This window comes from Syngnathus scovelli, chromosome 5 (genome assembly GCF_024217435.2).
Source record: "Syngnathus scovelli strain Florida chromosome 5, RoL_Ssco_1.2, whole genome shotgun sequence".
Classification (NCBI taxonomy): Eukaryota; Metazoa; Chordata; class Actinopteri; order Syngnathiformes; family Syngnathidae; genus Syngnathus; species Syngnathus scovelli.
Window position 1 is genome coordinate 13,206,727 of NC_090851.1, and position 25,925 is coordinate 13,232,651.

The following is a 25,925-nucleotide window of genomic DNA, read 5'->3' on the forward strand; positions in this document are numbered from 1 at the left end:
TCTAATTTCTGCTTCAGTGTCTTAGCATTTTCCTAAATCTGAAGAAATCAAACGAGCACGCAGTGAGTAAATTGGATAACAGGTGATTGGCAATAGCTTTTGCCATGAGGCGCAGATAGCGCGCTCCCTAAATTGTGGACAAAATCCAACACCTTGTTAATGATTCAAAATCTTACAAGTAATTTCTGGCCCAGAACGTTAAGATACCTTTTCCCCCTCAAACAGCTACTCACTCACTCACTCACTCACTCACTCACTCACTCACTCACTCACTCACTCACTCACTCACTCATCACACTGCCCCCCTCTTCCCCTGCCTCCTCTTTCAACTTCAAACCCAGTCATTTTTGCAAGCTGCGCTTTGATTGTGGCAAACACCTGTATTTTGCAAAGTTAGACTTCCTCGCTAGCACCCGCCTCCCATCTTTGATTGTTGAACAGCAGTGGCGCCGTCATTACTGTCTGTACGACTGATGCCGCCCATCTTCTCCTCCCATTTTCCACCTTTGCCTTTTAACGACAAATTTAATTGCTGATTCTAATTGCTCTATTCTAAATTTCAAAATCACTTTTATGCTGTGTGTGGTTGTAAAATGCGGTGAGAGTTTAAAGTCAACACATAAAAATGGTTCCGATTGCAGGAATAGCTTAACGGCACGACTTTTATGCTAGTCAGATGGACATTGAAACGCTGCATGTTTCTCATTTTACCAATAATCCCCCGGGAAGACACACCATTATGCTATGCTTTATTAGAGATCATCCCCTACCATCATGCCAGCTATAGATGAACATCTTCTGAGCTTCTCACCAGCTGTTTTGGTTCCTTGACAACACAAAGCTTCTTTTTTAGGCCGTTTGTTTCAGTGGCAGTGCCACCTGGATACTGAGATGATGATGTATTTCGTGTGCGTGCGTGCGTGCGTTTGCGGGCTGGATCCTATGTGTTTGATGAGGGTGTTTTTTTTCATGAATAAATAAAACCTGTTTAACAAGACAAGAGATTTAAGTACTACATAAATGGAACGAGGAATGAGAGAAGGCGTCCGCGTTACGTGGAGGTGAGGACGGAGCAGGAGAGGGCGGGGCCTCAAGACAGTAAAGTTTGTCACACGATTGTGAGCGCAACAAAAAAGCTCTATCAGCTCGCGTGGAACATGTGCACATGACATATGATGAGGATGTTTCTCTTCTGTGGACTTTTTTCGGCCCAGTGGAACAAGCAGGGTTGAATTGAGCCAAACTTCCTTCAGCCAATGTGACCTAATATTTCCCCTTCAACGGCAAGGCGAGTTTTCATAGTCAAACAGGTAATGCTTAAATTGTGACCATATCTTGACTACGAGTGTTTAAGATTAATTGACTGATTGAGGATGACACATCTACCTATCTATTGACAATCTGAAAAGTTGCCGTCAACCCCAGAGAAGAGCGTGACAATTCAGGTAAGAGGTTGTTTTTTTTTGACTTAAAAAGAATTTACCGCGGAAGCCTATAATCTACTGAAATTGTAAAATCTAATTTTAGTCGTATATGTTTTAATAATACGTAATCCCAATTTGCAGCAGTATCATAAATCCATGGTTTCCATGGTGCAGCAGAAATGAATTAATGGGGTGCATGCCAAAATATGTTTGTGGTTAATTTTAATTACTTGTCTGGTAACATGATAATTTGGATGAGTTAGTTTGAATTATAATTAATTTAAAACAATGAATAAGACGCAACACTGCATTAACAACAAACATTTTTGGACATAAAGTACACTGCCTAAAAGTAGATTAGACATTAAAGAGACCTGGATCCATCTTTCCATCAATCATTTTTGATGTTCCATCTATCTTATAAAAGACAAAAATATTCAGGCCCAGCCTGCCAAAAATACTAGTTTAAATACCCCACAACACGCGAGAACAAATATTACTTGTAATGCTTAATGGGTAAAATGTTAAATGTTGTACAAGAGGAATCAAGCATGACCGGCTTTCTTAAAAAAAAAAAAAAGTTGCAATACTTGATATGTGCCATATGACAAACTGGTGACAACCCATAAATCAACAGTGAAATACATTTCTAGCGATATCACCCACAGATGTACTCTCATGAGAGCTCTGTGACTGTCTGTCAATCAGTGTAAAACTGTTGTGTCCAAACGAATGTTTCCCAACCTTTTATTTTACATTCAAAAAATCTCACAGCGTTTCACGTGTCAAAGTAAAATGTTACAAAAAAAGTATACATACTGAAATAATGACGTTGTTGTCTCAATTTCCTCAGAAATTGACTTACTCAAAATGAAGTCAGGGCCTACTGAAGTGAACACAAAGTGGATATACTTGACAGAAGCCATGCGTAATTCTTTTGTGTAGAGGACAACAGGATACACAGGTTTATTGTACTTTCTGCCATTCACTGGAAGAGCATTTCAACGTCCTGTCTGTCACTATGCATTGTTAGTTGATAGATAAACAAAGATACAGTGCAGCCCCACTAATTGTGAAGGATGGGAACTGGATTGCCCCACAAATAATATTGAAAATCTACTTTAAATTGACGGCCATTATAAATGATAACTTTTTTTAATGCAAAAAATTCTTGAGAAGCAAGAATAAACCTGCAACAAGCCTTTTCCATGAAAAATGGGGGGTTCTGCCCCCGATGCAAAATATAGATTTAGAATAAATATTATTAATAAAATATTATTAATAAAGTTTTAGCCAACTAAATATGATAATTTCCTACAGCACATCTGATGATATCCCACGGCATAATCACTGGTCTTTTCTTTATCCATCCATCCATCCATCCATCCATCCATCCATCCATCCATCCATCCATCCATCCATCCATCCATCCATCCATCCATCCATCCATCCATCCATCCATCCATCCATCCATCCATCCATCCATCCATCCATCCACCCACCCATCCATCCATCCCTCTAGTCAGTGAATCGCTTCTCCTCACGTTTGTGGGCACGCAAGAGCCTATGCCAGCTGACTTCGGGCCACCCTGAACTGGTCGCCATCCAATCGCAGAGTACACATACTAAAACAACCATTTGCACTCTCATTCACATCAACGAACATTTTGGAGTGCTCTGTCAGCCAACCATGCATCTTTAGATTGTGAGACAAAACTTCTCACAGGAACAGGGAGAACATGTCAACCACTCAGGAAAGCTGGAATCGACCCCTGCACCTCTGAACTGTGAGACAGACATATTTATTTATTTATTTATTTATTTATTTATTTATTTATTTATTTATTTATTCGTTCGTTCATGCATGTTTGTTTTTATTTATTTATTTATTTATTTATTTGCAGGAACCAAAATTTCTCCAGGGAAAGAAGTATTCGGGATGAAAACAATTACAACAACAAATAAAACAAAAAAAATCAAGCAATCAGACACCCTCAAAAATTTACACAGGGTGAATTTTTCGACAACCGCCTGCAGCGCTCGTCTTTGAGCACATCCATTGTCAGGGCTTAAAAGGCCGAACAGGGGTAGAACTTTTAAAGGTTTTTGATATTCATTTCAGGTTGTCACTGCAGCATCCTGAAATGCAGACAGACCCAGTGCAGGGGTTGTTGTAGGGACATCCAAAAAAATTCGCTGAGCAGAGCGAATGTTGTAAGCAGATGTTGAGATATGCAGCAACTGAGACAGGTCGGGTTAAGATAGACCAAGGAGGGTTTTATGCGTTAACAAGACCCTGTGAGTTTTTCAACACTCACAAAACTAGCTGTCCTGAATCATACAGGAACAGCGTCCTCATCTGTGAATATCAACCTTTCAGTCAAATGTAGTAAACATTTTGTAAGTTGCACTGTATTTATTTTCTATGTTCCTATCATGCCTAAAAGCTTTAGCTTTGAGCCAAACATGTTTGAAGCTCAGAACGGTAATTTCAAAGTCACTATCCCTGCCACGAGTCCTGGTCAGTTACACTTTGACATCTTTTGATTTAAGCTGATATGTGCACAATAAACCACATTTACTATGAGAATTAACTACTACTTAAGTTTTAATGATATCATGTAATTAGTCTGAAGACACTGCTGATCAACACGAACTATTTCCCCTCTCTGCAAAGTATTTTTTTTTATCCCTCCTGCCAATAGGCGACTTGCAAAGCGGGGGCAATGCTGGGTCTTGGCCAGGCAGGTTTTATGACCACAGCTCTGTCATTGCCTAGCACCATCATTTTCTTCCCAAGCCAGACCTCCAATCGCCCCAGCCCATCAACCCCACCCCTTCTCCCCTTCGCCCTCCGCCAGCTGTTTCACGCAGTATTCCCAGCACTTTGGTAAATGAAGGAGTAGGATGCTTTATGTATTTATTCTCAGTGTCGGTGGAGATCGGGCAACTATTCTGATGTACGCTGGAGTCACATTCCCCCAAAATTACAGAGCGGTAGCTGTGGCTCCAGGCCGACATGAAATAAATCTGTTTGACCCTAGGCACCGCACCTTTCATTAGGGAATTCCTAACTAATTGGTTTACAATTTCATTGCATGTCAGATCCATGTATTAGAGACTGGACCTTCAAGAAAGAAGACTACATTCGTGTTGACTCACCAAATGAAGATTGACTGAGAAAATATGTCTCTGTCAGTCAGCCTGACGCCAACTGTATGTAAAGCAAATTTGAAGTCGTCGTCTTAATGAGCTTTCTCTTGGAGTCTGTCCTGTTTGCTTTGTCAGATATGATATCATTCCAAGGGATCTTCAGACCGAGATACTTCTAAAGCTTCAGACTTTTTTACTGTTTCCTGCTGTAAAAGTAATTGTAGATCTTCGAGGATGGGGGGGTGTGGTGGAAGTCAACAAGCTTGTTTGGAGCAAGGAATTTATTGTTTGGAGCCATGCGCAAGTCGCACCAGCTTTCGACTTGTTGTCGGTTTCTACAGACATGTTGCATTTTAACAAGCTTTGTGTCACCTTTCAAAAGAGCCCCTCCTTCTGCAGCTGACTGACATATTTGAAGGTGTAAAGAGTTGTTCAGAGCTGGAATGCTGCTAGAGTCAGGGTTCCGCTAGCATTTCCAAGTGTTTGCTCCTTATTGTGGAGGCACCTGAAGATTGTTCTTGATATTTTTTGTCTCTCTTTGTCACCAGACTGCAACTGGTGCCTCCGGTATGTTTAAGCTGAAATGTTTTACAGGGCTTCTTTTGTATGTTGCCTGAAGCCGTGTGATGCGTGAAGGGTTATAAATCAAGTGTGATTCATCAAAACAGGTTCTGCTGTCTGCCAAGTTTCATTTCATCTCAACACACCACAGAGACGTACAAATAGATTTTGGCCCGCAGCCATAACTTCTTCCTTTACCAAACTGCTCCCCTGTCAACACCCCTCCCTACCACTGTTCCCTCCTCCAACCTTACCAACATTTATCTCCCCCTCCACTACCTTTACACAAGACCAATGATGTTGTTTTCTTTGAGCTTTTCTTTGACTGTCCTCCATGGGAAGTACCTGGCAGCGGATACATGTGGCAGGCCTGTGCCTGGACATGTCTGTCTCCCCCTCTCTTCTGTCTGCACGGCCACGTAATGTGAGAATTGTAGTATCCACAGCAATGAGGGAGGTGTATGTTAAGATTGTTGTTTAAATGTTGCATTAAAGAGGACTCTGGCCTCAATGCTTGCATATCTGAAGTTTAGAAATGTCAGCACCACAAAGATGTATACATAGTCTGGGAGGGGGGGGGTGACCTCATTGCTCATGGTTTTGTGAAGTCACTGATGGAATGCCTGCAACAAATAAAGAGCTGATGTATATGAATTAATCATTTGCCCTCTTTCTGTCTGCAGGTTTTGTAGTGCGTCGCCACCCTGCCATGTGGTAATCATCTGTACAACACAACAAGATACTTGAACAACAGCTTGTGTCGCTGATCTCATCTACACTAGTGCACCTGCAAAGCTCACATGGCCCACCCTTATGAACCCTGGCTTCGGACAGCACCATCTAGTGGTAGCACAGACGACATGCCCATCCCTTCCTGGTGGGACTTCCAGAGGGATATTCAGTCTGGGAACTGGATTGACCTCCACACAGGGCAAAGTGCTGACTTACCGTCTGTGAGTCCAGGCTGCAACATGGGTCTGCAGTCCTCTTTAGGCTCCTACAGTTCCGACCCGCAAATGTGCTCCCTGCCTCTGAGTCAACATCTACCAGCTTCACACTCACCTCACCTCTTCCCTCCCGATGGTTTCAAGATGGAACCACTGGCACCTGATATCTTGCAACAAGAACCTTATGCACTGGAAGAGCCACGGGTGAATGTGGTTTTGGCCCGGCCAAAGTCCCAGAGACGTTCTTCTTCCAGAGGTACCGGCCAGGCAGTGTGTCGGTGTCCTAACTGTGTACACGCTGAGCAGATGGGCCACAGCACGGATGACAGCAGGAGGAAGCACATGCACAACTGTCACATCCCTGGCTGTGGTAAGGCCTACGCTAAGACCTCTCATCTGAAGGCCCACCTAAGGTGGCACAGTGGGGACCGGCCTTTCGTCTGTAACTGGCTCTTCTGCGGCAAGCGTTTTACACGTTCTGATGAACTGCAGCGACATTTACAGACGCACACCGGTACGAAGAAATTCAGCTGTGCGTTATGCCCTCGGGTGTTTATGCGCAGCGATCATCTGGCCAAGCACATGCGCACGCATGAGTCCCCAGCGGGGCATGGAGAAGAGAGTGTGAATGGAGAGAGCAAGGGCTTTGATTCCCCCACACCTCCTCAGTCATCGTCAAACATGTCTGCACCTGACACCATCGAGCCTCCACTCAAGATGAAATGCGAGACAGACCCCTCCATCTCCAGTGTAACTGGCTAGTCTGGTCCGGCTAATTTCATTACTTTCTGAATCAAGTTTGATCTAAAAGGAGACACCATCCATTGCACTTTCAATTCTATAATTGAGCTGCATGAGTTTGACGCTAGAAGACTAAACAGATGGATCAGAACGTGTTCTTCTGTGGTTCAGTAAATTATTGATATTAATGGGACTATCAACTCAGTGATTTACGACTATACTAAAAACAATGGTGGATTGAATGTATTCAATTTTATCTTGTCGAGTGGTTGCACATAATTTTGGTAAACAGGCGCAGGTCTACTTCCGGGTGCAGGCCATCGATCGCGAGTTTGGTGTATTTGATTGACGGTATTGTGTATTGGGGTGATGCTTTTCCTTGCCGTATTGTCGGGCACGGTGGACTCGGATATGAACTTCGACCGCCCAGAATGAAAACAGAGCAGATACATTTTAAAAGTAGATTAGGACTACTGCTCTACTTAAATTTTTTTTTATCCAGATGCTTTATTTTGTGCAACCACTTGATGAAATAAAATTGAGTAAATTCAGTACATCATTCTTTTTCAGTGTCCATATTTATGGGAACAGTGTCAACATGATAGAAAACCAAGACTACATTCTACAAGAAAGGTTTTAAAAACTATAACTTCTTTTTTGTTTGTTTATGGAGAATAAGGTTAGAGAATAACTCCCCCTGTCTGGATTTAAACCAAAAATAAATGGGTTCCTCCCTATGCACATATTCTATGGAATGTTTTGGTTGCGCTTTTTTTCATAATCCTGCTGCCTAACAAATGAAAAATACGTACTTCTCCTTGGCAGAGGCAAAGAAATACTGTGTTAGAATTGCTGAAGTTACCCACTCTGTTGATACCAGAGTGTGTTGCAAATTTAAATTCTGCTAGGACACTTTTTACCTGTAGATCCAACAACAAGGGGTGCATCAGTTGGAGTTGCTATGGTAAATATATTTTAATAGTAAGTTACATTGATGGAATATTGTTTTTATAAAGAAAATTAAGCAAATTGACCCATCACCTGTCTAACAAATAAATCCCACAAGTGATGCCAACTATGAACATACATCACATCACAGCAGTTATTATGATGTATGATTCTGTACAAACATGTTTGACAACAATTATGTCAAGCATAAACAACTCAACAGCAACCTGATCAACAATGAAAAACTGAGTACATAATGGTCGTATAAAGTAGCACACGGCACTCTTTTTCTGGGCTGAGGACTCTTTCTATTCTAAAGAAAACACTGTAGAAGGAAGGGGTGACGTTTTGTTTTTTTCCCGGTGAGGAACTTCAACACAACACGTGTTGGAAATAGGAATCTCATGAGTCTCATAGGCTGGATTTTACAATGCTATTTCCATATTTAAAGATTAATTTGAATCAAGAATAATTTGTACAAGATTAATTTCAATCACTGCAAATTTTAAAACTAAAAGAATTAACAGAAGGTATAACAAAGAATTAATGTTGACCTAAGATAATAATGACTAGTGTAACTAGTAAATTTACAATATTGCAGTCTTAGAAGATAAGAAATTTAACAGTGGTTGTTTTATTGTTGTGTACGTGTTGTGTACTACTGAGTATTAATATTTTGAATTGTAATAGTCTATGGCGTTTTTCTTTATGTTGATTTGAACAGTAGCACAAGATAGATACATTTGAAAAAAGGGTTAGTTGTTTGTCATTTGTCATGTTACGTTCTAGCTACTGTAATAAAAATGCTGAGGATGCGATTTATACTGTCTATACTATTATTGTCCTCTATAATTAATACAAAAAATGTGCGCATGTGAATTATTTCACCCCAAGACTGCTAATAATTATTTGCAAAAGTGGATGCAGTGGATCACATTGCAGTTGTTTGGTTAGGAAATCACAGTCACACATGTATACCATCTGAAACTAGAATTTGCAATTTCTGGAGAAATTGCGTGTGAAGGTGAAGAAGCTGAATAAATACTTGGGGAATGCTACAAAATGATGTTTAAAGTTGGAACAGGTTGAAAAATGTAGAAATTAGAAGGGAAAAACGAAATTCTGTAAAATTTGGCTTAAATTTCAAAAATAGGTAGGCAAAGCATGAACAGTTTAAAGTTGGAATGGGTTGAATCAGTGGGAAAATGTAGAAATTAGAAATGAAAAACGAAATTTTGTGAAATTTTAAACATGAATAAGTGAAATCTTTTAACTTGGCAATTTTGGGAATGTTGAAAATCTTTCCCAATGTGATTTGAATTTGCTGAATGATGTGGATTTCAAACTGGGACGATGTAAATGTGAAATACTGAATGTGCCAATGAATGGGGAAAAAAACAGCGAATTTTGCAAAAACAGAAAATATTTAGAATGAGAAAAATGCAAGCGTTCATCACGTAAATATTCGGAATACGTCAAAAGTGGAATGGAGTGAATCGGATGAATTATGTGGAAGTAATAGCAGGACAAAGAAGTGAGGAGAATAAAATAGAAGAAGAAGATTAAAGTTAATGGTGTAAATTAACATAAGTGTGAAGGCGAACAATAAAGTTTTGGTGTAGAATTCACCTTCACACTAATAAAGTGAATGGTGTAGAAAAACATAAGTGTAAAGGCCTTCGCCTTCACACTAATAAAGTGAATAGTGTGGAGCAGGGGTGTCAAACTCATTATTTTCGCGGGCCGCATCGTAGTCATAGCTTCTTTCTGAGGGCCGTTATGACTGTCAACCCAAACAAATGTATGAGCACCTCATATTATATACAGTAAAAGCTATGAAACAAACTGACAAATAACTCGTTTTCAAATCAGACGAGTAAACACTGACCAAATATTTAAAAAAAAAAGATATTAAAAATGAAGACAATTTGCAATTCTAGAAATGACACACGAATTTGATGCACAATTTGTCTTCGCGAGCCACATAAAATGATGTGGCGGGCCGTATCTGGCCCCCGGGCCTTGAGTTTTGACACCTGTGGTGTAGAGTAACATAAGGACTTTGCCTTCACACTAATAATGGGTAACGGTAACATTAACAGCTGAAATGAGACAAGACTGTTGCTCCTGTAGATTACATAAAAAGCATTGATCTGTTCCAGATACAGTGGGGCAAAAAAGTATTTAGTCAGCTACCAATTGTGTAAGTTCTCCCACTTACAAGATGAGAAATGCCTGTAATTTTCATCATAGGTGCACTTCAAACATCCATCCATCTTCTGTACCGCTTTGTCCCCACGGAGGTCGCGGGCATGCTGGAGCCTATCCCAGCTGTCATCGAGCAGTAGGCGGGGGACACCCTGAACTGGTTGCCAGCCAATTGCAGGGTACACAGAGACGAACAACCATCCGCGCTCACATCTAAGGGAGATTTTGGAGTGCTCAATCGGTCTACCAAGCATGTTTTTAGGATGTGGGAGGAAACCGGAGTGGCCGAAGAAAACCCATGCGGACACGGGGAGAACATGCAAACTCCACACAGGGAGGGTGGACTCGAACCCGCACCCTCCTAATTGTGAGGCAGACGTGCTAACCAGTGCCCCTCCGAGCCTCACTTCAACTCTGAAAGACAAAATAAAAATATCCAGAAAATCACAGATTTTTAAAGAATTTATTTGCAAATTATGGTGGAAAATAAGTATTTGGTCAATAACAAAAGTTCATATCAATGCTTTGTTATATACCCTTTGTTGGCAATGACAGAGGTCCAACGTTTTCTGTAAGTCTTTACAAGGTTTTCACACACACCGTTGCTGGTATGTTGGCCCATTCCTCTATGCAGATCTCATCTAGAGCAGTGATGTTTTAGGAAAATGGTCAAACGACAGGAGGCCAGCATGGGAGAGTGCCCGGCAAAAAACCCACGCAGGCACTGGGAGAACATGCAAACTGGCTGTGAAACCCTGGCTGTCTGTAATCAGGACGGGACTAGAAAAGCAGAATTGCTTCCTCTCGCTTCCCTTTTTGACAACTCATGACAAGAAGATGTGAAATGAATTTGTAATAAGTGTGTTGTTTATGTGCTTGCCGAAATAAACAAATCAAAACAAATATAAGGGCATATACCAACGTTTCTTAACATGCCCTGAATGCTAAAAATCAATTTACAACACCAGCCATATTGTTGCTTTGTCATCAGGGGTTACCTCTCCCAAATTTGATCTCCCAAAGAGGGTTGTGACGAATAATATACTAAATACTTAATTAGTAACATAACATGTGACAACAATGATGTAACACAGATCAATCGTTAAAGTTGTCTTTTAATTGTAGCTATTTGTGAGTATTGAATTCACACAGCACACGTTGTGGCCGTGAATGCATCACGCTCTGTACCGGAAAAGGAAGATTACCTACCGGAAACACAACAGACCGTAGCAGCACACTCGCTACGTTGTTCCCAGCCTTCTCGACCTTCGTGTAAATGTAAAACGTTCGTTTACCACCGGTGTTTAGAAAAGGACAATCATCTTCATTTTCCTCGCTTTCATTAGTAACTAAAACAAAGGTTTAAACATGGGGGGCGGCGATCTGGTAAGTTATCTGTTGAAAGCTGCCATTGCATGAAATGCCAATTCCTTTCTGTTTACATCATCAATTACGTCTTCTGTTACAAATTGAAGCTGTTTATTTAAATTACCCTGCTACTCAATGAATTTCTATCGTCCTATGTTAGAACTTAAAGAAAAGCTGGCACCCGCAGACTATGAAAAACATCGAGCGTGTCTGGAAAGCCGAGCAAAAACATGAATCTGAATGTAAGAAAATCGAGGAGCTTCAGAAGGAGCTAAAAGAGGAAAGAGCCCGCGAAGAGATGACGAGATACGCTGAGGAAAGCGGTGCCATCAAGTTAGTTTTCAAGAACACAACTTTTGGCCTCAACATGGAAAACGTTCGGATGTCAGTCAGGTTTTCTCATTATGTATCGTTTGTACAGAAAGAAGGATGATCGTCTGGACTGGATGTACCAGGGCGTTTCTAGTCAGGTGTCCAGAGATGAGTATCTCATGGGTCGTGCCATTGACAAGCAGATTACTGATCAATATGAGGAGCCTGAAAGTGGTCCATCAGCTGAGACTGGCCTTCTGCCTGGGTCCATCTTTAGTCCCATCACGGCTACCTCCAGCCTGGACATGGCCGCCAAGATCCGGGAGGATCCTCTTTTTGTAATTAGGTAACACGTTGCTCTGCTCCTTTTCAAGACCTGTTGTTTTTACAATACTTCAAACTAAAGTGTGCATGAAATCTTGTGTTTTACATTCCAGGAAGCGTGAGGAGGAAAAGAAAAGAGAAGTCTTGACGAATCCAGTGAAGATGAAGAAAATTAAAGAAATGGTAAAAAAGAATTAAAAAGCTTTCCTACTACAAATTTTGCTGCTTTTTGATAACTTTTATGGGAAACTTTGTGTCACGGTCATAGTTGCGCCAGAACCTCAACAAGAAAGACAAGAAGAAGAAGAGGAAGAAGGACAAGAAGGAAAAGAAAGGAGACAAAGAGAAAAGAAAAGAGAAGAAACACAAGAGAAGCCACTCAACTTCGAGTTCGGATGAACAAGATGACAAAAAAGACAGGTACACAAGGTTGTTTGATAATTAAAAGTAGGGTTGAATGATTTAGAAAACAAATCTAATTGTGATCCCTCTTAATATTGTGATTAAATAATTAATAAATGCGGCTTAAACATAACTGTATATATCATAAGGCAGATTACAACAATATTGCAAACAAATCTGTGGCTTTATGACTTCAACTTTTCATGTTACTTGTAACAATCAACTGTATTTATCACTTTAAAACAAACACCGCTGCATACAAAGTGCTGTTCATGCAGCAATAATAAGTCATAGAATAACAAACACGGTTAAAACAAATTCATATTAAAATATTTTTTTAAAAGATGGGGGGGATCCCATGTCAACATGTTTGTATTGCTTATTAATTACTTAGAAACATCTACTGATTTAGATCTGAATATTACTTTTAAACGTGTCTTTCAGGTTGCGCACACCAGATGGAGTGACCTCTTATAACAAATCTCATTCCCATCATCTGCCCGGCTATGGCCTCCTGGTCAGTCAGCAGCAAAGTGTCATATCACACATATTATCAGTGGACCCACGACCCTTACTCTTCAATCTTCTCTTTACACCCTAGTTACCTGCCGGCAAACAATACCAGTCCTCTGCTTTGAATCACTCAAAACGCCACGAGACGAGCCGAAGCCGATCTCCTGCAAGAAAAAATGGGGAAAATCACCGCTCTTCGTCACACCGAAGCGACAGGAAGATAGATGTCAAAGGTTGTAGCCCACAGAGACAACGTTACCAAAGGCAGCGGAATCATGTGTCAAAGTAAGACTTGGGGATATCGGTCTGTGTGTGTGTGTGTGTGTGTGTGTGTGCGTGTGTGTGTGTGTGTGTGTGTGTGTGTGTGTGTGTGTGTGTGTGCGCGCGCGTGTGCGTGCGTGCGTGCGTGTGCGTGCGTGCGTGCGTGCGCGCGCGTTTGTGTGCGCGCGTCTTGTGTGCGCGCGTCTTGTGTGCGCGCGTCTTGTGTGCGCGCGTCTTGTGTGTGCGCTTGTGTGCACGCGTTTGTGTGCGCTTGTGTGCTTGTATACACTGGAATCAGTCTGTGCCATCAAAATCATTTTTGTCACAGCCTACATTGGCATTATGTTTTTTTGAGAGCCGTTATGATTGTGAAACCATATTCAGTGTGTTGACCCCTTTATTTGCTGGCGATAGGAACAATCGACATTTGTTGTAATTGCATGGAGGGTGACTTTATTTCAGAATCGGAATCAGTAGAGATGTTACTTGCATGTTTCCTGGTCCTGGACAGGTACAAGTCTTGGATAGATGGGAGGTTGGTCCCGATTATCTTTTCCGCGGACCTGATTGTCCGTTGCAGTCTGTGCTTGTCCTGTTTGGTGGCCGATTCAAACCAGACAGTGATGGAGGTGCAGAGGATAGACTGGATGATGGCAGTGTAGAAGGTCTTCAGCTGCTCCAGCTAGTTGAACTTCCTGAGCTGTCTCAGAAAGTACAACCTCTGCTGCAGTGACGTGCGGTGAGGTTCATGACTGGGGAGGCACTGACGCCCCCACCTGAATTATTAACTTGTATTAAGACAACACTGTCCTATAATGCAGAAACTGATTTATTTTGTATTTAGCAGTTGCGGGTTGGTCCCTTAAATGCTGCTGGCATGTAACAGGCAGATGAAAATTTGTATTCCCGTTTGTGATACACTCAACCTTTTTGGTTAAAAAAAGATAGGGTCATAACAGGGACATGGCATAGTTTGTACTGTTCATGCATTGCCAATGCCTCTCTGCATGTAGGAACACTTGTGTGAGATTGACTAATGTGATTATCTGTGAAAGAAAAACAGATTGTTGTACTAATTTCCAGCAGCATTTAAGCAAAGTTTGGCTTGTTGTCATGCTTTTCTTGCAGGAAGCTCTCTGCTGAGGAGCTGGAACAGAAAAGAAAGGAGATGATGGACCAGGCCAAGAAGAGAGATGAGGACCGGGAGAATAACGTGAGAAGATACAGAAAGCAAGATGAGCAGGAAAAACTGCAGGAGCAAAATTCCAAGCATGACCGTCATGCTGGTTTTATCCAGTACGTTTGTCTTTCGCTCTCCTATTTCTATAAATTTTTTTAACCCAAACTCAATTAAGTTTCACTAGTGTTGTAGTCAAGAACACTCAAACTGAGACCAAGACTTTACCGCGACTTGAGAGTATAATGTAGAGACCAAGACTGTATATCAAAGTAAAACCACACCCCTTCAAAAAGAAAAAAAAACGCGGAAATAAATTAACTGTATCTTTACATTCATTACATTTGCAATGAAAACAAAATCTGCTGTGTTGATTTTGAAATAGCACAATGAAACAAATTTCAAATCTAAGTTAATTTGTGTTTTAATGTCTACAAATTATGCTATCATTCTGCATTTCTCACTGATCACATTATTACTGCCCTGGTCTCGACTAGTCATGATCTAAAATCTTGAGTCTGCACTGTCCTAGGCAAAGACGAGTAAAAATACCTTTGACGTCGCTACAAGACAGAGACCCTTAAAAATTGTCCTCAGGACTAAGAACTACAACACAAAGTTAGATCATCACTGAACTCACAGATCATCTTCGTGCTGATATTGCTGTCAAGGAGAAATATCAAGTCTTAAATTGTACAGTTTTTGTTCAATAAGACCTCTTTCCATTCCTGCAGTGATATGAAGTTGGAGAGTGCTGCCACGTCTTCTTTAGAGGACAGAGTGAAGCGGAATATTCACTCCATTCAAAGGACACCGGCTTCGTTGGATAATTTCATGAAGAGATGAACATGAACAATATTGTACATAGTGACTTAAAAAGAGGCAACAAACATTAATCAATATCCTTAGTAGAGGAATGGATGTTGTATTGAGATGAACAATAAGCCTATGTCTACATAAAATCAATTTTCAGTCCTGTAAAATAAAATTATTTCGTAGAAACTGTTTACCATTGTGAAAAGATTGTATTTTTCCTTTCAAATTTTCCAGACAATTGGGATTTTTGATGGTTTTATCATAAATGTTATTTCCAGAAGTCTTTTCAATTACAACTTGTATTGCTTGACCTCGCTATACTAAATTTCCAACTTGGCTAAATAGTCATACGGAACTGATCTGAAGTCACAGCAAGACAACACTAATTATTTTGAAATGGCTTGATGAAGTATGATTTTTTCCCAAACAGTTGTATTCATTTTTTGGGGTAATTTGATAAATTGTTTGGTAATTATTTTTAAACATCATGATGGCAAGTGGATAAAAGTGGTTGATTGTATAAAGATGTCAGCTATTTTTTGTTTTTTCCCCCCGCTAATGCCCAGAGTGCCCTTTATAATTTTCCTCCCATAAAAAGTGGATGCATTAATTAATTGCAACATACACATTTTCACTGCATCTAGTAACTTATCTCATTTTGTTATATTTCCAACCATATATATTTCCAAGTAACTAGTTACTTGGGAATAGTAAGTTAGGTAAATACAGTATCCAACATCAGGCGTAATATTGTTGATTAAAATATTAGTCAAGCTACATTTTCTCATTTTGTGCCACATTGACAATACCACGTTTGACAGATGATAGGAACCAGACTTTTTTTTTTTTTCACTTTAAAAGAGAAAACGACTCAAAATTAATTCCCCTATATTCTAAGGAAAGGAAAGAAAAACATAGACACTCGCAATATTTGGGATATGTATGAAAGTTGTTCAGAAACAGGTCTAACTGTTATATGCTTTAAATCACGCCTTCCTGGTGTGTGCTCTGAACCAATGTAGTTCTCACACTCCTTTGTTCACAAGAGATTGTTGAATGTTGTGTTCTACTTCATTGAGTCATATTGTACCTTTTCACCAAACACTGAGCAGTCAAATAATACTTAAAATAACATTTACATTAGAACAATTTTATTTTCCCGTTTACGACTTAGAAGTCCGAAGTGAACCTGAACGTCACTCAAGCAAACGGGTGGTCGCTAGTCAGCATGGTGCATTAATTAATAAAATAGCTCCTGAAATTTGGGATTTACGCTGTCGACCACTGACAAAAATAATTAATTCGTGCGAAAGTATGAAAATAGTGCCCTTCAGGTGAACCAGTGGGAGCAATAAGCAATACATTTGGATATACGTCACTTTCTACCGAACAGGTGAGCTAATGACTCAAGTAGCATTTAGGGCCCACCCTCATTACCATTATTAACCTCGTACGTGCGCTCGTCACACTAATATAACTTAAACTGACATATGATAACAAATATGTACGATTTTGTTGTAAAGTTTGGATGCGTTTATTTATTGTACAGTATATGTGAAAACGAGTGGGCCGTGTCTTTGCGAAGTACAAGCAATTACGTGAGTGTCGATCGCCTCCACTGCGATGGGGGCGCTCTTAATCAGAGTTTACTTACTTAACAGGAAACAGGAAGTAATGTGACCTGGCGTGTGAAATAAATTGACTGGTCATTATCGTCGAACATCGTTAAAATACTGAAGGAATGGGGTCGAAATACCAAAAGTCCTGCCTAGCTACAATAACAGATATGCTCAAACCTCATTGAATAAAGTACATAAGCAGACAAGTATATTCACATATTAAATAAATAAAAGAAACATTTTAAGCATATAATTATACCTACACACCAAATCAATAAAGAAGACATAACTAGACATTTTTGATAAGTGGTAATGAGAAAGGTTTTTATAACTTTATGATCTGATATATATATTTCTGAGCACTTTGAAATAAATGTTTTTTTGATATATTGCCTGAATAGCTTGATGACCCTTAAGGAACTGTTTAATGCATGCCTGATGATTTTCTAAATCACGGACACTGCCAAAGTCGTCTAAAAATGTTCAGTACTTGATTGTATCTTATGTTTTAACTAATGCTAGACGCCAGTTTTCGATTACTACTGAACGTTCTGGACAGAGGGAAATATTTTGCCTAACAAAGAAAAGATATGGTTGAACGCATGATTAAACTAAGAATATGATGACGTAAGCAAGTACATGGAGATCAAAAGAACAAACTTTGCATAGTCAGGAAACAGTAATAGATTAATGATGTCACAGCCAAAAGCTCACATAATTTCGTACAAAATTGAAAGAATGGTGAAAGAATTAGGTGAGACAGTGTATGTGCAAGAATGGAGGAGAATGTTTACAGGAAGGTCACTTGGAGATAAAACCAGCAGGTGCCAGAGGGAGACAGCCCAGCCAAAGATGATCGTCAAGGCTGAAAGACGGAAAGGAAAACAACAGCCCCCACACATCAAATCGCTCATAATCAGCACCCAACCCTACGGAACCCTCACCGAACCAGCACCCACTCCCATGGAATCAGACTCTCCTACGAACCTGCCCCACCCCAAAGACTCATCACCCATCAAACTCGGCCCACAATGTGCAACTGAATATAAGCTGATCAAAGAACCTTGAACATTGCCTTTTCTGAATGGAGACTTTCCGCTCTTGAAGGGCAGCGCTGTATTGTACTTTCCTGAAAACAGAGCTTTCTGAACAAGAATTGTGTTTGAACTCAACCAACCTGTGTAAATTGGATAACAGGTGATTGGCAATGGCTTTTGCCGTGAGGCGCAGATAGCGCGCTCCCTAAATTGTGGACAAAATCCAACAATACTTAAACGGTCTTTTTCTTGAATAGTCATTTATTTGTTAACTTTACAAACGACATCTGTTTCACGTCATTCAACGAGATAGGTTTTAAAACAAAATTGTCGCTGGATCATGTGACTAGCGAAATATAGCCGAACATTCTATTCATTTGTAGCATGCAAAGCAACAAAATTGTCCCATTACAATTCACCATGTGTTTGTAATATTCGTGAACACCTGTAATTGGGATCTTTGAGTGTAAAATAACATTGCAATACCATTTATAGAGATAACTTTCTTGGTGCTTTTTCATTTGACCAACATAGATCACGTGACTTATAGAACCCAGCAATTACTCAATATTTATTTGTTTTTATAGGCCCCAAAGCGGCACAACTGCCCTCATTTTACTTACAGTGTCTTGCCGTGGAAATGTGTGTTGTTGTCGCGAGGTGATGTTTGTCCGGCACGCTGCTCTGGCTTATTCATTATTTAATTTGAACTATTTTAATTAAAATCTGCAGGAAATGGGGTCAAAATACAAAAAGTCCTGCCTAGCTACAAAAACAGATATGCTCAAACCTCATTGAATAAAGTACATAAGCAGACAAGTATATTCACATATTAAATAAATAAAAGAAACATTTTAAGCATATCATTATACCTACACACCAAATCAATAAAGAAGACATAACTAGACATTTTTGATAAGTGGTGATGAGAAAGGTTTTTATAACTTTATGATCTGATATATTTCTGAGCACTTTGAAATAACAAATTACTTTTGATAGATTGCCTAAATAGCTTAATGACCCTTAAGGAACTGTGTAATGCATGCCTGATGTTTTTTCTCTGAATCATGGACACGACCAGAGTCGTCTTGACCGTTCAGTACTTGATTGTATCTTATGTTTTGACTAATGCTAGACGTCAGTTTTTGATTACTCTGAACGCTCTGCACAGAGGAAAATAGTTTGCCTAACAAAGAAAAGATACGGTTGGAAGCATGATTAAACTAAGAATAAGCAAAGACATGATGTATCAAAAGAACAGCAATAGATTAATGATGTTACAGCCAAAAGCTAACATAATTTCGTACAAAATGACAAAATTAAAAGAATAAGAATGAGGTACAACAGTGTATGTCCAAGATTGGAGAAGAATGTTCACAGGAAGGTCACGTGGAGATAAAACCAGCAGGTGCCAGAAGGAGCCACCCAAAGACTCGGCCAAAGATGATCGCCAAGGCCGAAAGACGGGAGGGAAGACAACAGCCCCCACCGAGAACTTGGCCAAAGATGATCGCCAAGGCCGAAAGACGGGATGGAAGACAACAGCCCCCCTCCACACACACACACCAACAGCCCCCCACCTCCACACGTAATCGCCCATAATCAGCACCACTCCCATGCAAGCAGACTCTCCTTCTAACTTGCCCCACCCCGAAGACTCATCACCCATCAATCTCGGCCCACAATGTGCTACTGAATATAAAACTGATCTAACAACCTTGGACTTTGCCTTTTCTGAATGGAGACTTTCCGCTCTTGAAGGGCCCAGCGCTGTATTGTACTTTCCTGAAAACAGAGCTTTTTGAACAAGAATTGTGATTGAACTCAACCAATCTGTGTAAGTCTAATTTCTGCTTCAGTGTCTTTGCATTTTCCTAAATCTGAAGAAATCAAACGAGCACGCAGTGAGTAAATTGGATAACAGATGATTGGCAAAGGCTTTTGCCGTGAGGCGCAGATAACGCGCTCCCTAAATTGTGGACAGAATCCAGCAAATCTCATATCAGCAGTCTTCACACATAAAAACACTCAAATAAGCACATGGAATCAAAAACTTGTTTTCGATCGTCTGTACCACTCTGTTCCGAAGTCCTGTTGTCTGAATCAAATCTTTTAACTCCGGAGTTGCTCTTCCTTTACTGATGACCTCCTGCTTCGACCGAAAATCCATAGTTGAAAATCGTTCGGATATATAATCATCCATCAGTAGCACCCACTGCCATAAGGCTGGAGAACCTTCTTTCGTAAGGTAACTTTTCAAAGCCGTTTTGTTCATCTAAAGCAGGGGTGTCAAACTCAATTTTTTCGCGGGCCGCATTGTAGTCATAGCTTCTGACTGTCAACCCAAATCAATGTATGAGCACCGCATATTATATACAGTAAAAGCTACAAAACAAACTGACAGATAACTTGTTTTCAAATCAGACGAGTAAAAACTGGTCAAATTTAAAATAAAAAGATATTAATAAAAGTGGACAATTTGCAACTTTAGTAATGACACACGGATTTGATGCACAATTTGTCTTCGTGGGCCACACAAAATGAATTGGCAGGCCGTATCTGGCCCCCAGGCCTTGAGTTTGACACCTGTGATTTAAACCCTAGTTTGAAACCCTAACTCTAGTATTAACCTTAGTTTAAAACCCTAGCCCGAGCTTTCAACCCTACTTTGAAATTCTAACCCTAGCTTTAAACCCTACTTTGAAACCGTAACCCTAGCTTTAAACCCTATTTTGAAACCCTAGCCCTAGTATGAAACCCTACTTTGAAGCCCTAACCCTAGCTTTAACCCTACTTTGAAACCCTAACTCTAGTATAAAACCCTGCTTTGAAACCCTAACCCTAGGTTGAAACCCTCGTTTGAAATCCTAACCATAGCTTTAAACCCAAGTTTGAAACCCTAACTCTAGCTTTGAACCCTACTTTGAAACCCTAACCCTAGATTTAAACCAGTGGTGTCAAACTCTTTTTTTTCACAGGCCGCATTGTAGTCATTCTTTCGGAGGGTCATTATGACTGTCAACCCAAATAAATGTATGCGCACCTCATATTATATATAGTAAAAGCTTCAAAACAAATTCACAAATAACTCGTTTTCAAATCAGACGAGTAAAAACTGGTTAAATAAAAAAAAAAAAAAGAAGACATTATTAAAAGTGAAGACAATTTGCAATTCTAGTAATGACATGATGTGACATGAAATGATGTGGTGGGCCGTATCTGGCCCCCGGGCCTTGAGTTTGACACCTGTGATCTTTAGAAACACGACGTTACAGACAGATGACAAAAAACACAAGATATTATAGACGTCAGCTTAACTACGGAAATTTGTTAATATTGTCACAGTGTTTGAACACTTAAACGGACATAAAGACAGAGAGCAGTTCTGTCTAACTGCATAGCCTGTCAACATAGGCACCCGTGTGATTACGCGATCCTCAGAGGAGGCGAGACAGGAAATTGGCTCCTCCGAGCGAATCGTCTTCGGTTTTAAAATAACTATAAAAAGTCAGCGATTTTGGTTCAAAATGATACAAAACTATTGAAATTAAAAGTAAAATGACTTTATAATAATAACAATTGAATTTGTTTTTCCCCTTTTCATGATGGCAGGGGAGGCGTAGCGTAGATGTTAATGTGGAATTGTTGCAGCATAGCATGTATAAAAGTAACTTAACAGAATCCTGAAGAAACATCATCAACTGTTTTTCTTATGTATGTACTTATGTACTTTATACTCGATTTTAAACATTAAAGGGAAATGTGCTTTCGGGAGTTTGCAAACATATTTTTTAAGGTTGTGTTAAACTTATAATCATATTAATATCTAGTATTGGAGTGCTCGTGTGGATTGGTGGGTGGCGAAGAATGTGCAGGCAAACTGCATGAACTTGTTTTCTTCGAAGTGTTGTGGAATAGGCCCAGATAGGGAGTACCGGACGAGAACACCTCAAGGTCGGTGAGAAACGAGAACAACAGCACGTCTATGTGGCCGGGCTTCGCGGGGAAAACCCAACCGCCTGACCTCAGCAACACCTGGACGGGGAGGAGATGGCCATCGACCAATCATCTCACAATGTTTTGCATGCTTTAATATTCATATTGTGTTTCTTCAAAACTGGGCAACCCGGAAGAATGTGTCGTCTTTTGGTGGTCACAAAAACGCACGAGCTTTAGTGTGAGGGACCCGGGACCCAAGGCTGTATTAGTGCGCTTTGTCAGGAATAAACAATTGGTAAATTTGGTCTGATTGATCTACTGGTCTTCTCTTTGACAGAACGAACTCGCAAAATTGTTAGGTGCGCCAGTGTGTGGATTAGGACATAGCAATTTATGTGTTAAGTGTTGATCGCAATTTGGAGTCAGATCAATAACTAAAATCCGTAACCTAACAACATGCATGACATTTTGGTCATTATTGGAAATATTTTTTCCTATATTAAAGTGCTGTGTTTATAGTAAAATTGTGTATATTACAATGGACTACAATAAGTTTAAATATACATCAGCCTCTTATTGCTTTAGGTAACTAAAAAGTGCTGCTGAAAATATTCTTGTTTTATTTTTACTCATTTTTGTTGCACCGGGTATGAGCATACCCGATTGGCTTTCCCCACCGTTGCCTCCCAAAAGAATGGTGTCCTCTTTTTCAGAAACCCAAGTCTGGTTACCCCTATTATAACTCATACTTCATTTGTCACAGTGATAACGTAAACGGTGTACAGTGAACATCATTTGGGCACTTAATTGAGTTAAATCTTAATTCTTGAAATCAAGTTCCACTGATGGGCGGCTCGGTGTCGCACTGGCTAGCACGTCCGCCTCACAGTTAGGAGGGTGTGGGTTCAATTCCACCTTCGGCCCTCCGTGTGTGGAGTTTGCATGTTCTCCCCGTGTCCGCGTGGGTTTTCTCCGAGCACTCCGGTTTCCTCCCACATCCCTAAAAACATGCTTGGTAGGCCGATTGAGCGCTCCAAATTGCCCCTAGGTGTGAGTGTGAGTGCGGAAGATTGTTTGTCTCTGTGTGCTCTGCGATTGGCTGGCAACCGGTTCAGGGTGTCCCTTGTCTACTGCCCGATGACAGCTGGGATAGGCTCCAGCATGCCCGCAGAAAATGAACTTTGGCGGGTATGTTCCTTTAACGCGCCTCAAAGAAACTATGTTGTCCATCGACACAGCCAATGAAATGGTTCTTAAAGAGCCAATCATATTCGAGCAACACAGCCAATCAGGTTTGTGTGTATATGGTTAGAGTTTCTCCAAATTTGTGTAGTCACACCGGGAAGCTAGTCTTTCAAAATTCCCTGCGAGGCTCAGTTTAAAGTCCTGTTTGTGACACTTGGACTACAACATCTTAACAATGGTAGGAATAAGCAACAATACTGAACGATGGGCTTGAAAGTTGAATGTAAATTTAAGTGGATGGAGATCCCAGCCATGCTAATCGTTTAGCATGGCCGGGAAACTAAGTACTATAGGAAACATTTGCATGAACATATGTATAATACATACAGTGTACGGAAAAAAAAGTTGCATAATGTTTACAAAGTAGTTCAAATGCAGGTTGAAAGTCACATTTGAACAATGGGTCCAAAATGGGGAGAATAAATGTGGCTCTGAACCGTTCGTAATAGCTATCTAAAATCGCATACCATATATTCTACATAACTCTGTGATACGTGTAATTGCGCACTCTCCAGAAGTATTTACCGAACACATACTGGAGAAGTACAATACAACACAATAATACATCTTTATAGTGATTTCACAACAGCAGCAGTTGCAAAATAACAGCACGCTAAAAACATCGTCAATGATACAACTGTAACAACTATTTCCACATACGTCTTATTGTTTGAAGTGGTTATAGATGAGAGGGAAGCTTGTTAAGTCTCCGACCACCAGTGGATAAGAAAAGTCTGAAGAACAGTAAAAAAAAAAAAGTTTCATCTCATATTATTTCTCCATGTAATATCTGATTCTCAGCGTTTTTGATACCATGTAATTGTGGCCTCTCTCCTTTGTCCCCCACCATGCAGTCTTTTATGTCCTATAATGGAGGGGCCGTCATGGCCATGAGAGGGAAGAACTGTGTGGCCATCGCATCCGACCGCAGGTTTGGCGTTCAGGCTCAGATGGTCACAACCGATTTTGAGAAGATCTTCCCCATGGGCGAGAGGCTGTACATTGGGCTTGCCGGGCTAGCCACTGACGTTCAGACAGTGTAAGTGTTTGTGACAGTTTGAGTTAAGTCATCACCGACATCATTTTTTGTGTGTGTCTCTGTTGCAAATAGATCCCAGAGGCTTAAATTCAGATTGAACCTTTACGAGCTGAAGGAGGGGCGCCAGATCAAACCCAAGACTTTCATGAGCATGGTGTCTAACCTCTTGTATGAACGCAGGTCTGTGCCATTTCATGGCTCCATATTAGTCTCAAAAGCTGCGTAGAGATAAGATGAAAGGTCACAGTGATTTTTCTTGGTAGGTTCGGACCCTACTACATCGAGCCTGTGATTGCCGGGCTGGATCCAAAGACCTTTGAGCCATTCATCTGCTCCCTGGATTTGATTGGATGTCCCATGGTGACGGAGGATTTTGTTGTGAGCGGGACATGCTCGGAGCAAATGTATGGAATGTGTGAATCCTTGTGGAGACCTGACATGGTAAGTTGAGTGTCAAAAGCCATTGCAGCAACCACCTGCAATTAGTGAAAATTCAAAATGTAAACCAGGGGGTCCTGATGTGGTGCCAAATGACATTTTCTGTTCCCTAATTATTGTGATAAAGCAGGGGTGTCAAACTCATTTTTGTCTCAGGCTACATCGTAATCATAGTTTCCTTCGGCGGGCCATTATGACTGTCAACCCAAATAAATGTATGAACATCTCATATTATATACAGTATAGGTTATACAACAAACTGATGACTAACTAGTTTTGAAATCAGAGACTGGTAAAAACTGTTCGAATTTTTAAAAAGATGAATGGTAATATAAAAAACTAGCAACACCTCAATTTTTTTTAAGTGAAGACAATTTGCAATTGTAGTATTGACACAAAGTCGATGCACAATTTGTCTTCGCGGGCCAGATATAATTACACTGCAGGTTAAATTCTCTTTAATTGGTAGTCAAGAAGTAGCACTCACTTTCAAAAAGATTCGTCACACCTGACCATTAAAAGAATAAGGAAGGAAAGACCACTTTTTTCTGCTTGAAATAAATTTTGACAGCCTGCCCTTGAACATAGCTCAGCCCATTTCATAACGATCTGTGCAATCAAATTTGTTTATTTTCTCTGATGTATTCTTCGTGGGTGATGTCACTTTTTGGCAGGAAAGTCCATCCTCATAATTTTTAAAAATGACTAACAGGAGTCATTAAAACCCCAGTACCTGAAAGCATTTATTTCAAAAGAAGACATCTGTGCCTTGCTTACTACATTTTCCACGTGTCTTGTTTGATGGTCACACAGGAGCCAGATGACCTCTTTGAGACGATTTCACAAGCCATGCTCAATGCAGTCGACCGGGACGCAGTCTCCGGCATGGGCGTTGTTGTACACGTCATGTAAGTATGGTGACACTGTTGATGGGTTGGAGCTGAAACGTTGCGGTGATTGACATGCTTGTCTTCTCTTCCAGTGAGAAAGACAAGATCACCTCCAAAACCTTGAAGGCGCGGATGGATTAAAACCCATCAAATGTTCACATTAAAACAATGCATTTGCTGTTTTTTTCCCATTCATATTGTCAAATAAACTTGTTTACACAGTCAGACTTTCAGCGTAAATAAATGAGTTATCTACAGCTTGATGTAAAACTTTAGTTAAGAGTACAATTCAGGCATTTAAAAAAAAAAAAGTGACTACACAGTGGAATTCAATGGTTTTGTTTTGATTAGGTTTGAATTCCTCATATCTGCTGGGTGGGCAGGTTTACTTGTCAGTCACAGCATGTCCTATCTTGTTTTATCTGATATTAAAAAGATGGTTTACCTTTAGTTTTTAGTTGCCATGAGGTCAACAGTTATGTTTTTGTTGAACTTTGACTGAAACATTCAGGTGCTCCAAGTGGGACCTTTCCTTCTTCCAAGCAATTTATAAATTAATAATT

The 25,925-nt window shown here is 40.2% G+C and overlaps 3 protein-coding genes across 4 annotated transcripts; all 3 read left to right on the forward strand.

Annotated features, from left to right (window-relative positions):
* Positions 1-1,116: 1,116 nt before the first annotated feature.
* Positions 1,117-8,596, forward strand: LOC125969083 (transcription factor Sp6). Of its 2 annotated transcripts, XM_049720789.1 has the most exons (3): positions 1,117-1,310; positions 1,410-1,445; positions 5,822-8,596. In XM_049720789.1, exon 3 carries the CDS (start codon positions 5,939-5,941, stop codon positions 6,845-6,847), a length of 909 nt encoding a protein of 302 aa, XP_049576746.1. In that variant the 5' UTR covers positions 1,117-1,310; positions 1,410-1,445; positions 5,822-5,938; the 3' UTR covers positions 6,848-8,596. The 2 variants fall into 2 exon arrangements, with proteins under 2 accessions (XP_049576746.1, XP_049576745.1); XM_049720788.1 differs by lacking the exon at positions 1,410-1,445.
* Positions 8,597-11,179: 2,583 nt separating this feature from the next.
* cwc25 (CWC25 spliceosome associated protein homolog) lies at positions 11,180-15,346 on the forward strand. Its single transcript, XM_049720740.2, has 9 exons — positions 11,180-11,368; positions 11,511-11,683; positions 11,772-12,008; positions 12,100-12,169; positions 12,255-12,406; positions 12,833-12,905; positions 12,990-13,186; positions 14,291-14,458; positions 15,074-15,346. Exons 1-9 carry the CDS (start codon positions 11,351-11,353, stop codon positions 15,183-15,185), a joined length of 1,200 nt encoding a protein of 399 aa, XP_049576697.1. The 5' UTR covers positions 11,180-11,350; the 3' UTR covers positions 15,186-15,346.
* Positions 15,347-23,006: 7,660 nt separating this feature from the next.
* Positions 23,007-25,589, forward strand: psmb3 (proteasome 20S subunit beta 3). The gene is made up of 6 exons (XM_049721783.1): positions 23,007-23,173; positions 23,850-24,034; positions 24,107-24,214; positions 24,298-24,475; positions 25,286-25,380; positions 25,455-25,589. Exons 1-6 carry the CDS (start codon positions 23,171-23,173, stop codon positions 25,501-25,503), a joined length of 618 nt encoding a protein of 205 aa, XP_049577740.1. The 5' UTR covers positions 23,007-23,170; the 3' UTR covers positions 25,504-25,589.
* The last annotated feature ends 336 nt before the right edge of the window (positions 25,590-25,925 follow it).

Coding starts and splice junctions, on each gene's coding strand:
- LOC125969083 (XM_049720789.1), top strand. CDS start 5,939: ATGGCCCACCCTTATGAACCCTGGCTTCGGACAGCACCATCTAGTGGT.
- psmb3 (XM_049721783.1), top strand. Junction 24,035..24,106: donor GCCACTGACGTTCAGACAGT/GTAAGTGTTTGT, acceptor TGTTGCAAATAG/ATCCCAGAGGCTTAAATTCA. Junction 24,215..24,297: donor AACCTCTTGTATGAACGCAG/GTCTGTGCCATT, acceptor TTTTCTTGGTAG/GTTCGGACCCTACTACATCG.
- cwc25 (XM_049720740.2), top strand. Junction 11,684..11,771: donor GAGGAAAGCGGTGCCATCAA/GTTAGTTTTCAA, acceptor TCGTTTGTACAG/AAAGAAGGATGATCGTCTGG. Junction 12,906..12,989: donor TGCCCGGCTATGGCCTCCTG/GTCAGTCAGCAG, acceptor TTTACACCCTAG/TTACCTGCCGGCAAACAATA.